At 40.3% G+C, this 21326-nt stretch overlaps 1 protein-coding gene across 1 annotated transcript in view; it reads right to left on the reverse strand.

Moving 5' to 3' along the window:
* The window catches only part of gadl1.L (glutamate decarboxylase like 1 L homeolog), a 143247-nt gene that overhangs the window by 94974 nt on the left and 26947 nt on the right, over positions 1–21326 (reverse strand). Inside the window, exons 2-3 of the mRNA XM_018267472.2 lie at positions 20188–20360; positions 9741–9867 (exon numbers count right to left, since the gene is read on the reverse strand). Coding sequence (XP_018122961.2) covers positions 9741–9867; positions 20188–20360 — 300 coding nt within the window. The remainder of the gene's footprint in view (positions 1–9740; positions 9868–20187; positions 20361–21326) is intronic.

Below are 21326 nucleotides of genomic sequence, written 5' to 3' on the forward strand. Positions count from 1 at the left end.
TTCCTACAGAGCCAGGCAGCAAATTACATTTGTTGAAAATAAGAGAGTTGTACGGATCTAATAATATATCTGGGGGGATTTTTTCAAGGAATGTATGAAGGGAAGCATTTCTAGATGATGCTTAGTGATGGGCGAATTTATTCGCCAGGCGAATGAAAGCACTCACAGCGATCACCATCCAATGTGTATCAAAAAGTTATTTATTGGTGCATGGTGTATCAATGCATTTCGGCTCACCTGGAGCCGTCGTCATCCTGACCACATTGGATGGTGAGCGCTGTGAGCGCTTTCATAGACTGCTTTGAATATTTTTGGATAGCACCCAGCAAGTAACTATATGAGTGGTGAGTGCCGATAATCCCCACATATACATATATATATATAAATAAATAAATATTTATAAATATACATATATATATATATATATATAATTCTTCAGATACCTTGGGGCAGATTTACTAAGGATCGAAGTGAATTTTCGAAGTTAAAAACTTAGAATTTCATACGATCGGAGTACAATTGTAGGATGTTAAAAATCCTTCGAATTCTACTTAGAATATCGAAGTATGCAATTCAATGGTCGAATTTAGAAGTTTTTTCCACTTCGAAATTCGACCCTTGATAAATCTGCCCCCTTGTGTACTGTTTTCTTTGGGCAATATTTCCTGGTGCTAACAAAACATATTAATTAATAAATGCAAAAAAAAAAACCTGCACAAAAGGTATAACTTTATTCAAAGATTAACATTTCAACCCTCATATTTCCCTCTGTGGGGACTGAAACATCAATCTTTGAACAAATTAAAGTACAATGACATAGGTTCTAGAATCCCATGTCACTTTAAGGGAGTTATTTATCAAAGGTAGAATTTTAGAGCTTTTTTAGACCTCGAATGAACTCACATTTAAGAAAAAAAATCAAATGGAAAAAACTCTAATCGGTGAGTTCTGGGTTAACAACCCGAAAACTGAAATTTATTTAATTTTTGGTGGAAAAAAAACCTTGAATAGTTTGAATTGATCGAGTTTTCAAACAAAACCCTCCAAAATAAAACTCTAGCATCATGAAGGCTATTGACATCTTAAAATGGTTCAAGGGACCTCTGCAATTGACTTCTACATGACCTTGACAGGTTTTAGATTCAAGCACATCAGCTCCGATTTAGGGGGTTATTTATTAAAGGTTGAGTTGTGTTTTCTCAAAAAATTTGAGTTTTTCAAGGTTAGTTACACTATTTATTATGCCCCGAAGCTGCTAAAAGTATGAATCTGAAAATACTCCTGTCAAATTCATGTAAAAGTCAATGGCAGAGGTCCCTATATCCATTTGAAGACGTTTTTTGCCTTCATGATTTTCAGGTGTTTTATGCATAAGTTTGATGTATTCGAGGGTGTTTAGCCTATAAACTCCATAAACTCAAGGTACTCTATACAAGCATTTTCCCTGATTGCATTCAATTGAGTTTTTTAACATTTCGATTTTTTCATAAATGAGCAAACAGTCGAGTTTGTTAATTGTAAGTTTATTCGAGGTAGACGGAAACCTCACAAACTCAACTTTTAATAAATAACCCCTTACTGTTGCCCTAAGAGTCAAGCAACATTCTTTATTTTTTAACTGATTTTGATAAATGCACCCTTGGCATTAATGACATCACTAAAGTATAGTTTATAGGCCCTTTGTTACATGTTATATATGTTACTATTTACAGAGATGATGTATGTGTTTGTGTCCACATAGGTGTAAATTTGCAGGGTATCTAAGTATTTAGAAGTTGTAAAAATATGCTGGGCTGTCCACCAGGGTTAAATTCCTCACTTTGCTGTAAGTATTCCTTGATGTTGTTGTTCTTTTTTGTGGGGTATTTTTTTTTTTAATGTATATTAAAGACGTCAGTGGTAGGAAAGCTTTTCGAAGGGTTAATAAAGGATAAGATACTGGACTTCATAGCAAATCATAATACTATGAGTTTGTGCCAGCATGGCTTTATGCGTAATAGATCTTGCCAGACTAACTTAATTTATTTTTATGAGAAGGTAAGTAGAGACCTCGATTCTGGGATGGCAGTGGATGTGATTTACTTAGACTTTACTAGACTTTTACTAAAGCATTTGATACAGTGCCACACAAAAGGTTACTGGTAAAATTAAGGAATGTTGGAACACAGTATTTGTACCTGGATACACTAAATGGCAGTGTGTTAGGAGTTTCCTTAAATGAAAAGGATCTTGGGGTTTTTGTAGATAACACGTTGTCTAATTCTGGGCAGTGTCATTCTGTGGCTACTGAAGCAAATAAAGTTCTGTCTTGCATAAAAAAGGGCATTAACTCAAGGGATGAAAACATAATTATGCCTCTTTATAGGTCCCTGGTAAGGCCTCATCTGGAGTATGCAGTGCAGTTTTGGACTCCAGTCCTTAAGAGGGATATAAATGAGCTGGAGAGAGTGCAGAGATGTGCAACTAAACTGGTTAGAGGGATGGATGACTTAAATTTTGAGGGTAGACTGTCACGGTTGGGGTTTTTTCTCTGGAAAAAAGGCGCTTGCGAGGGGACATGATTACACTTTACAAGTACATTAGAGGACATTATAGACAAATAGCAGGGGACCTTTTTCCCCATAAAGTGGATCACCGTACCAGAGGCCACCCCTTTAGACTAGAAGAAAAGAACTTTCATTTGAAGCAACGTAGAGGGTTCTTCACAGTCAGGACAGTGAGGTTGTGGAATGCACTGCCGGGTGATGTTGTGATGGCTGATTCAGTTAATGCCTTTAAGAATGGCTTGGATGATTTTTTGGACAGACATAATATCAAAGGCTATTGTGATACTAAACTCTATAGTTAGTATAGGTATGGATATATAAAATTTAATTAAAAGTAGGGAGGGGTGAGTGTATGGATGCTGGGTTTTCATTTGGAGGGGTTGAACTTGATGGATTTTGTCTTTTTCAACCCAATTTAACTATGTAACTAACTATGTAACTATATTACCATTCATTTTGTTTTTAAAGGCTGCAACCTGCAAAAATAGAAAATTTCTTACGGTTGCAAGTATAATTTATCTATAAGCTCTTTAAACATTAAAATGGAAGAATATATAACAGATATTCATATGAAATATGAACTGAAGCAATGAACATTGACTGCAAACTTCTGGTGACCCTAAAATATTTTTTTTTTAAATTTCAACTAAGCAAGCATCAGTCCCATGAAATATATTAGTATTGACACTCCTGAAGACTTCAGATTCTATAAATGCATAAATTAGGCTGTAAGGGAAGGCACAGACTGCCACAATAGTATAGAGCTAGACCAGATTAATAATTTTAGCACCCTATCAGTTTTAATTTCAACAACTAAACCGCAAGTACTGCAGGTAATCACAGTGAATATTAACCTGTGATGTAGATCAATAGCAATAAAATTCACAGGGGCTGGATGAGCATCCAAAGAGGCAATCCAAAAGACTTCAATATTGTTGAAACGCGTTCCCATCTGTTATTTTAGTAATACATTTCATATTTGCTCCAGGGAATTCTAATAAGAAATTTCATTGCAGCCGGCAGGTCAGGGGTGAGCCACTGATGGAAAGTATAAACATAAAGGGACACTAATGAAAATACTCCACAGATGTAAAAAGAACATTGAGGGGGATGGGGAGACATTCACATACAGTAGCATAATTTCTCCTAATCTGTTCGGATCAAATGAAAATTGCCAGTACAAAATGAATTATATTCATATTTCAGTCTCTCTTATTCATATCAGTGCATAGTTGCTAGGGTAATTTGGATCCTAGCAACAAGATTGCTGAAATTGCAAACTGGAGAGCTGCTGAATAAAAAGCTAAATAACTCAAAAAATCCAAATAAAAAATGAAAACCAACCCCAAGTTGTCTCAGAATATTACTCTCATCATATTAATAATTAATTTAAAGGTGAACAACCCCTTTAAAGGGATACTTTCATGGGAAAACAAGTTTTTTTCAGAACGCATCAGTTAATAGTGCTGCTCCGGTTCTGCATTGAAATCCATTTTTCAAAAGAGCAAACAGATTTTGTTTTATTCAGTTTTGAAATCTGACATGGGGCTAGACATATTGTCAATTTCCCAGCTGCCTCCAGTCATTACTGCTGTACTGCATATTGGAATATCACCCCTCCCCCCACCAGCAGCCTAACAACAAAACAATGGGAAGGTAACAAGATAACATCTCCCTAACACAAGATAACAGCTGCCTGGAAGATCTAAGAACAGCACCCAGTAGTAAAAGCCAAGTCCCACTGAGACACATTCAGTTACATTGAGTAGGAGAAACAGCAGCCTGCCAGAAAGTAATTCCATCCTAAAGTGCAGGCACAAGCCACATGCACTGGGAAACTGACAAAATGTCTAGCACAATGTCAGATTTCAAAATTGAATATAAAATAATCTGTTTGCTCTTTTGAGAAATGGATTTCAGTGCAGAATTCTGCTGGAGTAGCACTATTAACTGATGTGTTTTGGAAAAAACATGTTTTTCCATGACAGTATCCCTTTAAAGAGCAGCAGTCATGAACTGCTGGTTTATCCTTTACTCTCTCAATTAATAATTTATTTCCACTCTTAATAACAATTCTAAAACTAAATAGATGTGCAATATATAGATGTACTCCAATGATAAATGATTAGAGGAGGTAACTATAACTATATATCCAGATAGCTCCACATTACAGGAAGGCCAACCATTGAAGTGTCCCTTTTATGTACAGTAAATAATTTCTATTATTTTTCCATTTTCTCTGTAATTATATAGTGAATAAAGTACCCCTATTGTAAAATATAAGGATATCATAAGTCACTGAGGAGTGCACAAGGCAGAAGGAACTCCGGAACTCTGGAACTCCAAAGTTACTTCTAATATCCTCATATATTCCAACAAGGGGTACTTTATTTACTATAATACAAAGTTTTAGAGAGTCATGTGACAAAAATGACATCACTACTCACCGGTTATAACTGATGACATCACTAGTCACCGTTTATCAGGATATAATTTACAAGATATTGATGGCTTTTGTATATTATAATTTATTATTTGATACTAAGTAAGCTGCATCAATCCATATTGGTGGCATAAAATAGCTCTGTATTTGTATGTTTTTTAAACTTCCAACTTCAGTTTCAGAAACAATTAACATTTACACAGATCCTGAGTGTGGGGGGGGGGGTAGGAAAGGCTAACTAGATAATTTCAGAAATGGCACATATTTTTAATTGATTATTTCAGTATGATGAAGCATCTAATAAACTTTATTTTTTCCACTTTAAGGACTTTTGCAAGGTCATAAAACAGACCTTGCCTATAAAAAGAATATATTTTATATAATATTTTATTGTAGATTCAGGTTGCACAGATGTCATTTCATCGCAGCCTTATCCTAGTTCATTCATACCCATTTCACACTTTTATCCCGGAGTTTGACACCTCTGAAAATGTGTTCAGAGCTATCTTAACATTAGCAAATAATGTGTCTTATCCTAATAACTTTCTGCCCCCTATAGCTAACTAATCACACTATGGAACAATACATCCACTGCTTATCTTGGTTGGAGATCTTTGTTACAACAACTCTGTTTATTCAGCAACTTCTCAGACCATGTTTTTCTACAATTTTGGGCATCATCTTCTTATGTTTCTTGTCTTTCTTAAATATAATTTAAATGTAATTTACCAACCAAAAAAATCCCCAGATTACTTGGACACTTCTCCGTCAAGAAAACTAACCATTCAGTAACCTTTTAGCTGGATCTTCCCTCTTCAATCAGTGCCCACTCTGTATTTCATGCTAATCTCTTTATAAAAATACTTTCCTTGGGTTCCTTTCTCATCAACTGGTTTGCTGTCAGGAAGGATACAAATCTAAAGTAAAATAATTTCTTAACTACAGACAGAGAACAAATATTTTTCAATATTGCATTAGTTGGTAAAGTTTTCCAGCTTAGGAGAATTCCTGGGACAATAGAAGAATGTTTATATGTTCAGGGTGATCCACCAAAGGGTTTCCAGAAAAAGGAGCCTGCTGGAGACCTACTTTATTGCACTCTCTTATGTGTATATTTGCATATGTCTTGGACCATGACCTTGTGACATCATAAGGATACATAGTCAGTGATATATCATAGACTAATTATAGGCTTCAATAATACAAAGCTTCTGATTCTCTTTGTTTGACCATGTGTAAACCTTGTTGCTGATTCTGATTAAACACTGCCTCATCATCTAAAATTGTAACCGAAATGATTCAATTTACAAAAGAAAGAAAGTTTTTCACCAGTACTTGCATATTACATTACTTATGCATTATGGCAGGCACAACATTTTTTGAAGTGCATTGGCTCTGAAAGAAAAAATCAGCAAATTGCTGCAGTTTTTGCACCTGCCTTAGCTTGTGTTGGCTTTCTGCCTCTTGCCTTTTTGACATCTTCATGACTGTCATTGCCTACTGCTTGCCCTGAATTTTGTTTGTTGTGTACATTTCTATGCTATCTGCTCATTTTAGTGGCTTGTTGTGCTTTAGCTCTTTAGTACCCTGCTTCTTATTCAGTCCACAGCCAGGCCCGGATTTGTGGAAAGGCCACCTAGGCCCGGGCCTAGGACGGCAGGATTTTAGGGGGGTGGCATGCTGCCCAACCACACCCACATTGGGTCAAAAATACTGGGCAGAATAATGCGCAGAAGATACAATCATTTTCTAAATTTCCCGTGCCCAATCCACATTGCTCCGGTCCCGATTATGAAAATTTCCATGAATAATGGGGGGGGGCACGGGCGACAAACGAAAGTGGGCCTGGGGCGCCCGCTATGTAAATCCGGCCCTGTCCACAGCTCCTCTGATCGCTTCTCAGTCCATAGTCTACCCCTGGCACAAGGTTAGTAAATAAGCCCATATTGTCTCACACCCTTTGGTAAATAAAGCCAAATTGCAGCTATTACTAAAGTTGTCTAGATTGCCTAGATCCCATTTTATCTCACCACTTCTTTTGTACATGATTTGATCAAGTCTACTACATTTCCTCACTAATCCATGGCACTTGGAAATTGTAATTTATTTGACCCATAGCATAAACTACAAACTGTGTCGTGGAAAATTTGGTGAAATGCATTGAAGTCTATGTGCAACAACATTTTTTTTCAAGTCTATGCACGTCATTTTCAAGAAGAAACTTGGCAAGAAATTTTCCTCATGACTACAAGGCAGGTCATTGGAACAAAAAATATTTGCAGTATGATTTCTGGAAGCTGTTTTCTCTTTGTATTCGAATTTCTTATAATTTATCTTTTTTTACTAGTTTTCAAAAGGAGCAACATTAAAATAAGAGAAAATACATTTTTAGAGAAAGATGTATAATTATATTTGTGTAAAAGCCACAAAATAGTTTCCATGATATACAAATAATAATTGCTGTCTGCACTTATCTTTTTAATTCATCATTTAAAAAGCAAAAACATTGTAAGCAGCATTGTATTTATCTGCATCTCCCATAACACGCTATTTTGTTTGTTATTTGTATGATTTGATGTTATATTAATACATCTTTTTACATTTTTTTCTTAGCAACATTGTGAAACCATTTGTGTCAAACTATTCTCTCTTAACTGCCAAAACAAATCTCTCCCTTCATTTTTCCCTGACCTCACACCTCAAGTCAAGGTATCATTAAAGACCCTTCAGCAGTCAGATTCATTTTATTTGTACTACAAATGGAGGTAAAAACTGTATCATAGTAGAGCAGGCACGCAAAGAGCAGTCTTTCAGACAAGTAGAAAAATTATTAGAATTTATTTGGTACACATAAGAGGTAGCCTTACGAGTTTTGTATCTCACAGACACTTAATCCTAGGCTGTATCTGGAAGACTGCTCTTTGAATGCCTGATCTACTATGGCATGGTTTTGTGTACAAAATAAATTATTAAAAATGTTCTACACGTCTGTCTGGAAGACTGTTCTTTGAGTGCCTGCTCTACTATGAAACAGTTTTGATCCGTTCCCTTAGCTGAAGGTTCAGTGTGGTGCACCTGGACCTCTTCCATTACTTGGTGAGTCAGTACCTTGAGACCTAATCTCTTATATAATATAAATGGAGGTGACCAACCTTGTCACTACAGTGTTATTTACAGTCTTAAAATAAACCTGGAAAAGACAGATTTTCGGTTTAGGTGGTTTTACTTTTAATCATATAGTTGTGCACATATCTGGAATGCTAGTAGGTCAATCATCATTTTAACCTTAACAGTTTCACTCCATCTTGCAAAAGTTTTTCCAATAAAGTTTTCTTTGGCTTTTCTAAAGATATGTCACATCTTCCCCTTGCACGTGATAAAAGTTAAAAATACAATTTATTTTATTTTATTTTCAGGATTTATTATACTCCGAGGATGGAAAGTCAGAATCTGAAAATCCGGCATCACAGAACTGCCAAAGATGCATATAAGTCCATGGGAGAAGTGTCGAAGATATCTTGATCTGCGCTGGGTTTCATGCAATAATCTGAGGTTTTTTTCACTATTTTATCAGTTTTTTTCATGCACAAAAAATATTTGGGAAAATGTATTGATAAATAAGGGGAAAAAACCAGTGCGGATTTGGTCGGAGTATTTTTCGGAAAATAATGAGAGAAATACTTATCCAGCACTAAATCAGAGTTGTGGTGCAAGGGAGCCATGTTGTGGTGTGGGGTGGTGGGGTAGAGTGTGTGAGGGTGCTTGTCTGGTCCTGGCAGTATGAGATTAGAGATCAGTTCTTCTGGTTTTGGTAACTCAAGTAACCACTTGCACTGTTGCACTGTTCTTTGTGTTTTTTATACTGAGGGACCCTTGAATTGTAACATATGTTTATTCTGTATCATTCTGTTCAAGCCACATTTCACATTAAAAAATAAAAATTATTTTTAGCATGCCTTCCTGGGGTGTAGCAATGGCGGAAATTGAAAAAAATCAATATTGTTAAGGCCGCCGGGAGCGTGAAGAGGCGCGTCTGCTCCCGGCGGCGAATAATCCAAGATGGTGGCGCCCAGTCGGCCCACGTGGGCGCTGGGACGCCAGCGCCGCAACGCCGACGCACGCGCAAACACACCGGCGCAAGCACGCCGGCGTAAGGACTTCAATGACGTCACTTTGGCGCCAAGTTTGAATATAAAAAGGCCCCCAGGACGCCAGGATGGCGCCCAAGAATAGGTTCTGCTACCCTGAACCTGGGTTCCTGTATTCCCGTATTCCTGATTCCTGAATCCTGATTCCTGCTCCTGCCTTGGTTTTGACCCCCTGCCTGGACTCTCGTTATTTGATCCTGATCTGCTTGCCATTGAACTCTTGCCTGGACTTTGACCTTTGGATACCGCGACCTTGCACCCTCAAGAGGGCTTCCTCCTTGATCCAGACTACCACCCTGGAGAGAGCTCCCGGCTCCCTGACAAATATGACACACGTTAAATTAGAAATCAAGGGCCTAAAGCAGTAAAATAGGGTCATCGGTCTTAAGTTTATGTATTTATTCCTATTAGTTCAATGCAGAACAATATAATTTCAGTATTTAAAAACTAAAATTTCAAAAGTTGTTAATTTAGTCTCTGTTCACCTCCTCTGCTGTCTTAGATGTGTGCATATTTTCCTTAAATCCATAAAGGCAGACAATGAGCAAAGCAAAAATTGCTTATAGATAAATATAATAAAATATTTAATTACTTTGTTCTTACTTGTTTTTACACTGTATTTTATGACATTCTGGCAAAGCTGAAGAAGTTTCTCATGGGGCTCTCCATTATCTTTTATATTTAGATCCAGCAGTTTCTTCAGTTGATCTGGCTCTTGCCATTCACACACCTAAAATAATAGAGACTGCAATATGTCAACAAGAACAAGATATTTATCCGCATCTACATTGGACACTCAAAAAAAGTACATATTTCAGATGCTTATAAGCAACACACTTTCCAATTTCTCTTTATTTAGGTGGGGCAGTTTGAATTCATGGACCTGAAAATTGTTAGGGAGCATCGGCCATAAGTGGGCATGGCCGATGCAAATCATGGGCAGAGGGAAAAAACTGACCAGTTTTCCAGTTAAAAATGTTATAATCAATATACTCATTATTCTGGTTGTTCCTGTGACCAGCTTGAGTTAACATTCTTTCTTAAAACTAATTTACAAAGCCTGAACGTGTATCCCTTGGAAACATAAAGGAATAAAACAATTGCGACTCAAGAACTTCCTGGCAATTCCAGCAATTACACATTGATACAGAACAAGCATCTATCCCTTGCCTTTCCAGTTCAGCTTCCCTTCACATAGTCTAGGTGAATGATTCACTGACTCTGATTTAACCAGCAACAAATATATATCTGTTCCTAAATAGAGGAAACATTATCATGTATCCTGTGAATTATACTATAATACGCCCAATTGAATCTCTGTAAGATCTTGTAGGATAAAACAAAAAGGATTTAAAATGTCTAGACCATGGGAAGAATATAAAATTGGCAAAAAAAACATCTTTTAGTTCTAGTGAAGATAAAATAATTTGTCTACAGCATAACTAAACTTGCTTTAATAATACTATTCCATCTGGAAAATTATTCCTTAGATGGGTCATTTAATTCAACGGTCCTACTACTGATTCTTGATAATGTACTTCAGATAATAATTTAAATAAGTATATATCTCAAATGCCATCAGACTGAACTATAAATATGTTGCACAAATGCAAAAGTGTTGGGAATTGTAACACATTTCACTCTAAGCATTTAAATCAGATACATGCAATATTAATGAAAATACTGTAAGCCACAAGCTTAATCTGAATTGCTACACTCCATCAGTATATTAACTGGAGCAACAATACTGTTTGGCACCCTTATCTATTGACTAATGTCTAGGTATTCCCAATACTGTGTATTACCCATACTGTGATACTGTATGTGTCTTTTTCACATTAGGAATATGCCTACAGGCTATTATCCCCTGACACCTTAGCACCACCCCAAATGTAAGGTTATTATAATTCTTGAATACAATTTACAGAAAAGCTTTGAGAAGACACAAGGAATGAATTATAGATACCGTATATACTCGAGTATAAGCCGACCCGAGTATAAGCCGAGGTACCTAATTTTACCAAAATAAACTGGGAAAACTTATTGACTCGAGTATAAGCCTAGGGTGATAAATGCAGCAGCTTTCAATGTTTTCTTTAACTGGACTACAGCTCCCAGCATCCTCCATCGACCATTCAATTATCAAATCATAGGGGGCACTAAATTTGGAAGTGAAAGTTGGGATTAGGAAGCTGTGCTGTGAGGGGAGCTGTGGACCTTTTTTGGTGGAAAGAAGGATTTGAATGGGCAGAGGGTAAAGGCCATAATGCAGGCTCTCATACACACGGAGCAGTCTCTCATACACACATAAGCCTCTTCTCCAGTAGAGATGTCGCGAACTGTTCGCCGGCGAACTTGTTCGCGCGAACATCGGGTGTTCGCACTCGCCGGAAGTTCGCGAACGTCGCGCGACGTTCGCCATTTTGGGTTCGCCATTGTTGGCGCTTTTTTTTGCCCTCTCACCCCAGACCAGCAGGTACATGGCAGCCAATCAGGAAGCTCTCCCCTGGACCACTCCCCTTCCCTATAAAAACCGAAGCCCTGCAGCGTTTTTTCACTCTGCCTGTGTGTGCTGAAGAGATAGTGTAGGGAGAGAGCTGCTGCCTGTTAGTGATTTCAGGGACAGTTGAAAGTTTGCTGGCTAGTAATCGTTTTGATACTGCTCTGTTATTGGAGGGACAGAAGTCTGCAGGGGTTTGAGGGACATTTTAGCTTAGGTAGCTTTGCTGGCTAGTAATCTACCTTCTACTGCAGTGCTCTGTATGTAGCTGCAGTGGGCAGCTGTCCTGCTTCTGATCTCATCTGCTGACTGCTGCAATAACAGTAGTCCTTGTAAGGACTGCTTTTATTTATTTTTTTGTTGTTTTACTACTACTACTACTACTACTACTATAAGAGCCCAGTGCTATTAGTCTAGCAGTGTTGGGGAGTGGGACTGGTGTGCTAATCTGCTGCTCCTAGTAGTTCAGCAGCACCAACTTTAATTTTTTTTTTTTAATATTCATTTTTTTTTATTTTACTTTTTTTATTTTACTACCGCTGTAGTAGTGTATAAGTTGACCTTTTAGGCATTATTTGCCCTGTAGGCATTATTTGCACACTGTTTTCTTCAACCCGCCATCGAGCTGTGTGACCTTGTTCCCATTCTGTCTAAATATCCATAATATTACCGTCTCCAGAAAAAACACCGGAGTCACTTTTTTCAAGCAGCATTCATATATTTTACGTAATCCGTATCCACCGCTGTAGTAGTGTATACGTTGGCCTTGTAGGCATTATTTGCACACTGTTTTCTTCAACCCGCCATCGAGCTGTGTGACCTTGTTCCCATTCTGTCTAAATATCCATAATATTACCGTCTCCAGAAAAAACACCGGAGTCACTTTTTTCAAGCAGCCATAATATATTTTACGTAATCCGTATCCACCGCTGTAGTAGTGTATACGTTGGCCTTGTAGGCATTATTTGCACACTGTTTTCTTCAACCCGCCATCGAGCTGTGTGACCTTGTTCCCATTCTGTCTAAATATCCATAATATTACCGTCTCCAGAAAAAACACCGGAGTCACTTTTTTCAAGCAGCCATAATATATTTTACGTAATCCGTATCCACCGCTGTAGTAGTGTATACGTTGGCCTTGTAGGCATTATTTGCACACTGTTTTCTTCAACCCGCCATCGAGCTGTGTGACCTTGTTCACATTTTGTCTAAATATTGATAATATTATCGTCTCTAGAAAAACCACTTGAGTTACTTTTTTTCAAGCAGCATTCATATATTTTACGTAATCCGTATCCACCGCTGTAGTAGTGTATACGTTGACCTTGTAGGCATTATTTGCACAGTGTTTTCTTCAACCCGCCATCGAGCTGTGTGACCTTGTTCACATTTTGTCTAAATATTGATAATATTATCGTCTCTAGAAAAACCACTTGAGTTACTTTTTTTCAAGCAGCATTCATATATTTTACGTAATCCGTATCCACCGCTGTAGTAGTGTATACGTTGACTTTGTAGGCATTATTTGCACAGTGTTTTCTTCAACCCGCCATCTAGCTGTGTGTATTATCGTTTCCAGAAAAACCAACTGAGTTTTTGTTGTTGTTGTTGTTTTTTTAAGAATAATGCCAGGCAAAGGCAGGCCGCCACGCAGAGGCCGTGCTAGGGGCCGTGCTGCTATGCAATCCTGTGGCCCTAGCAAATTGCCCAGTTTTAAAAAGCCAATGACCCTGAACTCCCAAAATGCTGAAGAGGTAGTTGACTGGCTTACACAGCACACCCCATCCTCTACCGTTTCTAACTTTACCACAACATCCTCCTCATCCTCCACTGCTATGGCCACCCCACGTAACACTTCCTCCACCACCGGTGCCCCTTCTTCACTGGGGTCAGAGGAGTTATTTTCCAATGAGTTTCTTGAACTGAGTAATGCGCAACCATTATTGCCAGAAGAAGATGAAGGAGATGAGGACCTTACACCAGATTTAATTCTGGCAGAGAACACGATAGAGATGGACATAATGAGTGATGAGGAGGAGGTCCCCGCTGCTGCTTCCTTCTGTGATGTGTCAGAAGAAATTGATGCATCTGAGGAGAATGATGATGAGGAGATTGATGTTTTGTGGGTGCCTAGTAGAAGAGAGCAAGAGGAGGGTAGTTCAGATGGAGAGACGGAGAGTCAGAGAGGCAGTAGGAGAATAAGACTTAGAAGAAGCAGGGAGGACAGCCCGCAGGGATCAGTAGGGCAACAACATGTATCGGCACCTGTGTTCAGCCGGCCAACGCACCCGCCATTGCCGCCAATACCGCAAACTCCGCCAACTTCTACTGTTACCGCCAGATCGCACACTTCCAAAAAGTCAGCAGTGTGGGATTTTTTTAATGTGTGTGCCTCTGACAAAAGCATTGTAATTTGCAATGAGTGCAGTCAGAAACTGAGCCTTGGTAAGCCCAACAGCCACATAGGTACAACTTCTATGCGAAGGCACATGAGCGGCAAGCACAAAGCACTTTGGGAGCAACACCTCAAAGGCAACAGGCAAACTAAAAGCCACACTCCTTCTGGTCCAGCATCTTACTGCTCTACCTCTGCTCTCCTTGACCCGTCTGAACCACCCTCCACTCCGCCTTCCACCTTGACCACCTGTTCCCATTCCCAGTCATCTGCCACCAGCCAAGTTTCTGTGAAGGCCATGTTTGAGCGTAAGAAGCCAATGTCTGACTGTCACCCCCTTGCCCGGCGTCTGACAGCTGGCTTGTCTGCACTCTTAGCCCGCCAGCTTTTACCATACCAGCTGGTGGACTCTGAGGCCTTCCGCAAATTTGTAGCAATTGGGACACCGCAGTGGAAGGTACCCAGCCGCAATTTTTTTTCTAAAAAGGGAATACCACACCTGTACCAACATGTGCAGAGCCAAGTTACCGCATCTCTGTCACTTAGTGTTGGGCCAAAGGTCCATATGACTACTGACGCATGGTCCTCCAAGCATGGTCAGGGCAGGTATGTCACCTACACTGCCCACTGGGTGAACTTGGTAATGGCTGGGAAGCAGGGAATGGGTAGCTCAACAACAACAGTGGAGTTGGTGTCACCGCCACGGATTGCACGCGGTTCTGCCACCACCTCTACTCCTCCATCGCTCTCTACCTCGTCTTCTTCTTCTTCTTACTCTGCTGCTGGGTCCTCCTTCTCCTCCTCCACACCTGTGCACCCCCAGCTCCCCCTAGGCTATTCGACGTGCCAGGTACGCCGTTGTCACGCTGTCTTGGGGATGACGTGCCTGGAAAGCAAAAACCATACCGGATCTGTACTCCTGTCATCTCTGCAGTCACAGGCCGATCGGTGGCTGACCCCACACCAACTGCAGATCGGAAAAGTGGTGTGTGACAATGGAAGCAATCTGTTGGCAGCGTTGAGACTAGGCAATTTAACACATGTGCCCTGCATGGCACATGTGTTAAATTTAATAGTCCAACGTTTTGTCTCCAAGTACCCAGGATTCCAGGACGTTCTCACCCAGTCCAGAAAGGTGTCGGCCCATTTCAGACGTTCCTACACAGCCATGGCACGCCTTGCTGACATTCAGCAGCGCTACAACATGCCAGTCAGGCGTTTGATTTCTGACAGCCAGACTCGCTGGAATTCAACGCTCCTTATGTTGGAACGTCTGCTGCAACAACAAAGGGCCGTCAACGAGTACCTTTTTGAACTGGGTGGTAGGACTGGATCTGCACAGCTGGGGATTTTTTTCCCCCGTTACTGGGTGCTTATGCGCGATGCCTGCAGGCTCATGCGACCTTTTGAAGAGGTGACAAATATGGTCAGTCGCACCGAAGGCACCATCAGCGACCTAATACCCTTCGCTTTCTTCCTGGAGCGTGCCGTGCGACGAGTGACAGATGAGGCTGTAGACCAGCGTGACGAGGAGCTGGAAGCGCGCGATTTCTGGTCGGAATCACCAGAACGAACCCAGGCACCTGCTGCAACGCAGGGAGAGGTGCCAGAAGTGGAGTCAGAGGAGGAAGGTGGCTTTGTGGAGGAGGAGGAGGAGGACCAACAGGAGCAGGCTTCCCAGGGGGCTAGTGGTGACCTTTTGGGGACCCCTGGTCTTGTACGTGGCTGGGGGGAGGAGACCGTGGATGATGCAGTCCTTGATAATGAGGAAGCGGAGATGGATAGCTCTGCATCCAACCTTGTGAGAATGGGGTCTTTCATGCTGTCATGCCTGTTGAAGGACCCCCGTATCAAGAGGCTTAAGGAGAAGGACCTGTACTGGGTCGCAACGCTACTAGACCCTCGGTACAAGCATAAAGTGTCAGAAATGTTACCAACATACCACAAGTCCGAAAAGATGCGGCATTTACAAACCAGCCTGCAAAACATGTTGTACAATGCTTTTAAGGGTGATGTCACTTCAGGAACTCATCAACATTCCAGGGGCAGAGGTGCCAGTAATCCTGCCACGAGCACACCTGCAAGGACAAAGCCCTTTGGCCAGTCTGTAACGTCAGACATGCAAATGTTTTTCTGTCCAAGGCAGCGCCACAACCCTTCTGGATCCACCCTCAAAGAACGCCTCGACCGGCAGGTAGCGGACTACCTGGCATTAACTGCAGATATCGACACTCTGAGGAGCGATGAACCCCTGGACTACTGGGTGCGCAGGCTTGATCTGTGGCCAGAGCTGTCACAATTTGCCATGAACCTCTTGTCTTGCCCAGCCTCAAGTGTGCTCTCAGAAAGGACCTTCAGTGCAGCAGGAGGGATTGTAACTGAGAAGAGAACTCGCCTAGGTCACAAAAGTGTCGATTACCTGACCTTTATTAAAATGAATGAGGGGTGGATCTCGGAGGGTTACTGCACGCCGGAAGACTTGTTCTGACTTCTATGCAGCTGTCCTTCTCTTCAAGCCTCATGACTCCACACACAGCTGTCCTTTAGCGTCCTCCTCCTCCCTCCGCCACCGTTACAAACTAGGGTGCAAACCCTACTGGTTTAATTTTTTCTGGCCTCTGTGCTTCAGTGGCTGCGACCAAAAAAATGCCTATTTTCTGCATTTATATGACATAATTTTTCTGGCCTCTGTGCTTCAGTGGCTGCAACCAAAAAAATTTATATTTTCAGCATTTATATGGCATAATTTTTCTGTCAACTGTGCTTCAGTGGCTGCGACCAAACAAATGCATATTTTCTGCATTTATATGGCATAATTTTTCTGGCCTCTGTGCTTCAGTGGCTGCAACCAAAAAAATTACTATTTTCAGCATTTATATGGCATATTTTTTCTGGCAACTGTGCTTCAGTGGCTGCGACCAAAAAAATGCATATTTTCTGCATTTATATGGCATAATTTTTCTGGCCTCTGTGCTTCAGTGGCTGCAACCAAAAAAATTTATATTTTCAGCATTTATATGGCATAATTTTTCTGGCAACTGTGCTTCAGTGGCTGCGACCAAAAAAATGACTATTTTCAGCATTTATATGGCATATTTTTTCTGGCCTCTGTGCTTCAGTGGCTGTGGCCAAAAAAACTGGGCAAACAATGCCTACAAGGTCAACGACGTTGACCTTGTAGGCATTGTTTGCCCAGTTTTTTTGGCCACAGCCACTGAAGCACAGAGGCCAGAAAAAATATGCCATATAAATGCTGAAAATAGTCATTTTTTGCCATACGTTGACTCAACGTATATGGCAAAAAATGACTATTTTCAGCATTTATGTGGCATATTTTTTCTGGCAACTGTGCTTCAGTGGCTGCAACCAAAAAAACTGGGCAAACAATGTCTACAAGGTCAACGTATGGCGAAAAATTACTATTTTCAGCATTTATATGGCATATTTTTTCTGGCAACTGTGCTTCAGTGGCTGCGTCCAAAAAAACTGGGCAAACAATGTCTACAAGGTCAACGTATGGCGAAAAATGACTATTTTCAGCATTTATATGGCATATTTTTTCTGGCAACTGTGCTTCAGTGGCTGCGTCCAAAAAAACTGGGCAAACAATGCCTACAAGGTCAACGTATGGCAGTTGTTTAAAGAGAACAGTAGATTACTAGCCAGCAAAGCTACCTAAGCTAAAATGTCCCTCAAATCCCTGCAGACTTCTGTCCCTCCAATACAGAGCAGTATCAAGCAGATTACTAGCCAGCAAACTTACTATCATCTGTCCCTGAAATCACTAACAGCTCTCCCCCTACACTATCTCTTCCAAGCACACACAGGCAGATTTTTCAGATACATTTTTGCCCTTGATCCCCCTCTGGCATGCCACTGTCCAGGTCGTTGCACCCTTTAAACAACTTTAAAATCATTTTTCTGGCCAGAAATGTCTTTTCTAGATGTTAAAGTTCGCCTTCCCATTGAAGTCTATGGGGTTCGCGAACCGTTCGCGAACCGCTCGCATTTTTGCGCAAGTTCGCGAATATGTTCGCGAACTTTTTTTCCGACGTTCGCTACATCCCTATTCTCCAGCACCTAAAGTTACCCCCTCCCTCTTGTACTCACTTTGCCTGGGCTTCGTCAAGGCTCTTGTCAGTGATTGCTGCAATATGTCGCCGACATCCAGCTTCCTGGGCTCCCCATTGTCTATTGGGGGGTCGTGCATAGGATGAGGAGTGAGAGTTTGGGTACCCCATGGATGGGAAGTCCTGGAATCCCCACCCCCCTGGCCTGAATCAGCCTGCCTTGTTCACCATCTGAGCAGCAACAGCGAGGAATCGCTCTCCTGTTTTAATGTGTGTGTCCCTCAGCTCTGTCTCCCCTGTCCTTCATAGTACGCTCCTTCTCCTGAATTACCGGTATCCTCGTCTCCCAGCAGCACCAATGTGGCCAGTGCGGAGTGCGCCTGCATTGACATCACACGCAGCGCGCATACGCAGCGCGCACACGCAGCGAGCACACTGTTCACTGTCCTGCGGCACCGTGACCTTACTCGCGACGTTAACCAAGGCAACGGATCGTTTCGTGCTGGGCCGCATGGATCTCCTTCCCGGATTAGCTAGGTACAAACGATAATATTTGGGCAAACAGGCCTGACTCTAGTATAAGCCGAGGTCGATTTTTTCAGCATATTTTGGGCGCTGAAAATCTCGGTTTATACTCGAGTATATACGGTATGTTAAAGGATCACTTCTAAAAGGCAGAGTAAAGTATCAACAAGTGTAACGTTCTGTAGCAGAAACCTGATGCAAAGTGTATTTAAAAGGTAAGTATGCCTTATAAAATTAAAACTGTAGGGGGCTTATTTACTAAAACTTAAATTAATCTCAATTTCTTATGAAAATAAAGTTGACCAAACTCCTTTCCATTGAACTCATGTATCAATGATTTTTCTTGAAAAAAAGGGAAAGGGAAAACCTTGCTATAAAACCCTAACTTTTTTGGATTAGCTCAGATCACAATGTCAAGAAATAACTTCAGAGACATCTGCTATTGACTTTTACATGACCTCGATAGGTTTGAGATGGAGGGTAGTGATGGGCGAATTTATTCGCCAGGCCTGAATTTGCGGCGAATTTGCGCAATTCACGAAATAAATTCAAGAAAATTCGCTGACAAAAATTTGTCGCCGGCGTCCAAATATAACGGACGCTGGCGTTAAAAAAACAGGCATTGGCTTCAAAAACGGGCGTCGGCATCAAAAACTGGGCATCGGCGTAAAAAAAAACGGACGCCAGCGTAAAAATTTTCACTAGCGTTACTTCAGCAATCAAATAGAAGGTGTGCTAACATTGCCTAATTTGCATACGGTGGGAAATGATAAAGTTACATGGACGTATATGTTGCAGAAAATACATTACATTACACAAGTCCAGAGAACCTTAATAAATAAAATAGAGTTGTTATATTGTCCTACACATAATCCCAATGTATAGTTTATGTTCCATATGTTAGAAAATGGAGGGGGGAACCCGGTTACCCAAAAAAAACAATTTACGAACCTTTGCAGGCTATCACTCTGAAAAAAGGAAAACTTTTCCCCCTTAAAACCTCAACCAGAAAAAATCGAAGTTTAATAAATGGGCCCCAAAGTATCTGGTCCTAGTATTCCCTATAAAGTATGGGCAGGGTACAGCTGATTCTCTGCCACAAAAAACAAAAGGGGAGAAACAGGGGAAAAAAGGAAAATGAGCTCCTCCTCAAAGGTGTTAGCTGGGGAGGTTCAACCAGAATACACTGCTGTCCAATTTGTCAATGGTGCCTGGTTTAGGACTTTTCATTATTTAACTCTTGCTATGCTATTCATATCTTTTCCCATATACTGGTGAACATTCATAAAAACTACTAATGGAGTCATTAGACATTTTCCCCTTCACCATATGGGTTTTGTTATTTGTATTTGTATAGTTTAACGACTCTTTTTTCATTATTTCATGATATATAAGTCTAAGCATTTGATGTACATTTTCTGCTTCACTATATGGCAGAATGAGTATTTTCCTATTACACCTCAGTCACAGTCACAGTTTGTTTTTTAAGAGGGTTAGCTGTCTGATGTATATTTCTACCTCATTTCTTTATACATTCAGTAATACATTAAAAGTGCTTACCTTCTGATTAACATCAGATGCCTTGTACACAAGTTCATTCATTAGAATCCTATATACATCTTCTACAAATTTTTCTCCGGAACTGCTATCAATTATTGGTCCGTTCAATACAACACCATCAACAAGCACCGCATTCCTTTTCATACTCCTTATTTCCCGTATGTTTGAATCATCTGCAAAAAAAACAAAACACATTTTATTCAAAAATTTTACGCGGATTGTTTTGTGCATTATTCATTATTCCTTCAAACGTGGCAATGACATACTGTATCAGTAGGGTGCAAAGTTGTGTTGAACATATTCTAAATATGCTTCAAATCACAACATACGCTGAAAAATCACAACAAGCCACAAAAAGGCTCAGCTTTGATGTTTTCTATACCTTCAATAATATTGTAAATATTGTTTGGGAAAATACATTTTCAAAAGACTTGAATAGTTTCGAAATAAGTAAAATAAGGACTATAAACATGATATGGCTGTACAGCTCCAAATATTAAGAAAATAGGTGTAACGCCACACAGTATATACAGAAAATAGGTGTAATATAAGGGAGTGAAAATTTTTATCCCAAGCATAACACCCCAAGTGCCAAGGCAAATCAATACTGTGTGGGGGGATCTGTATAATCATACAGCATGTCTGTTTTATAGGTGGCCAGTTGTAAACCAATAATAATATTTGCCTTTTTTCGAATAGTTACTGAACAAATGAAAGCCAAGTAAATCCAATTTTTAACTAAGCTTCAAATGTTGTCTGCTGTTCCAAATGCCTTTAAAGGGGATACAAAAACACTGCTGTCGTGATTGGTGAATTTGTAGCGATTTTCTGCGTTTCGCCGCCGGCGAATACATTCACGAAATTGCTGCGAAAATTTATTTTTTTTTGACGCCAGTGCTAATTTTGCCGATGGCAACAATTTACCGCATGCCCATTGACTTTAATGCAATTGGATAAAATAACTGTTTCGCGCATTTCACAGGAAATTCACAATTTTTTTGGCGACGCAAAACGGGACAAATTCGCACTACACTGCTGCTCATTTTTGCTCAAATATAAGTTACTCTTATGGTGCTAAAGTACAAAACTTAGCATGCATGTGTTCCCCTGGTTTTTGTGTGAGTTCCGTGAATCGTATG

Source organism: Xenopus laevis, chromosome 6L, assembly GCF_017654675.1.
Source record: "Xenopus laevis strain J_2021 chromosome 6L, Xenopus_laevis_v10.1, whole genome shotgun sequence".
Classification (NCBI taxonomy): domain Eukaryota; kingdom Metazoa; phylum Chordata; class Amphibia; order Anura; family Pipidae; genus Xenopus; species Xenopus laevis.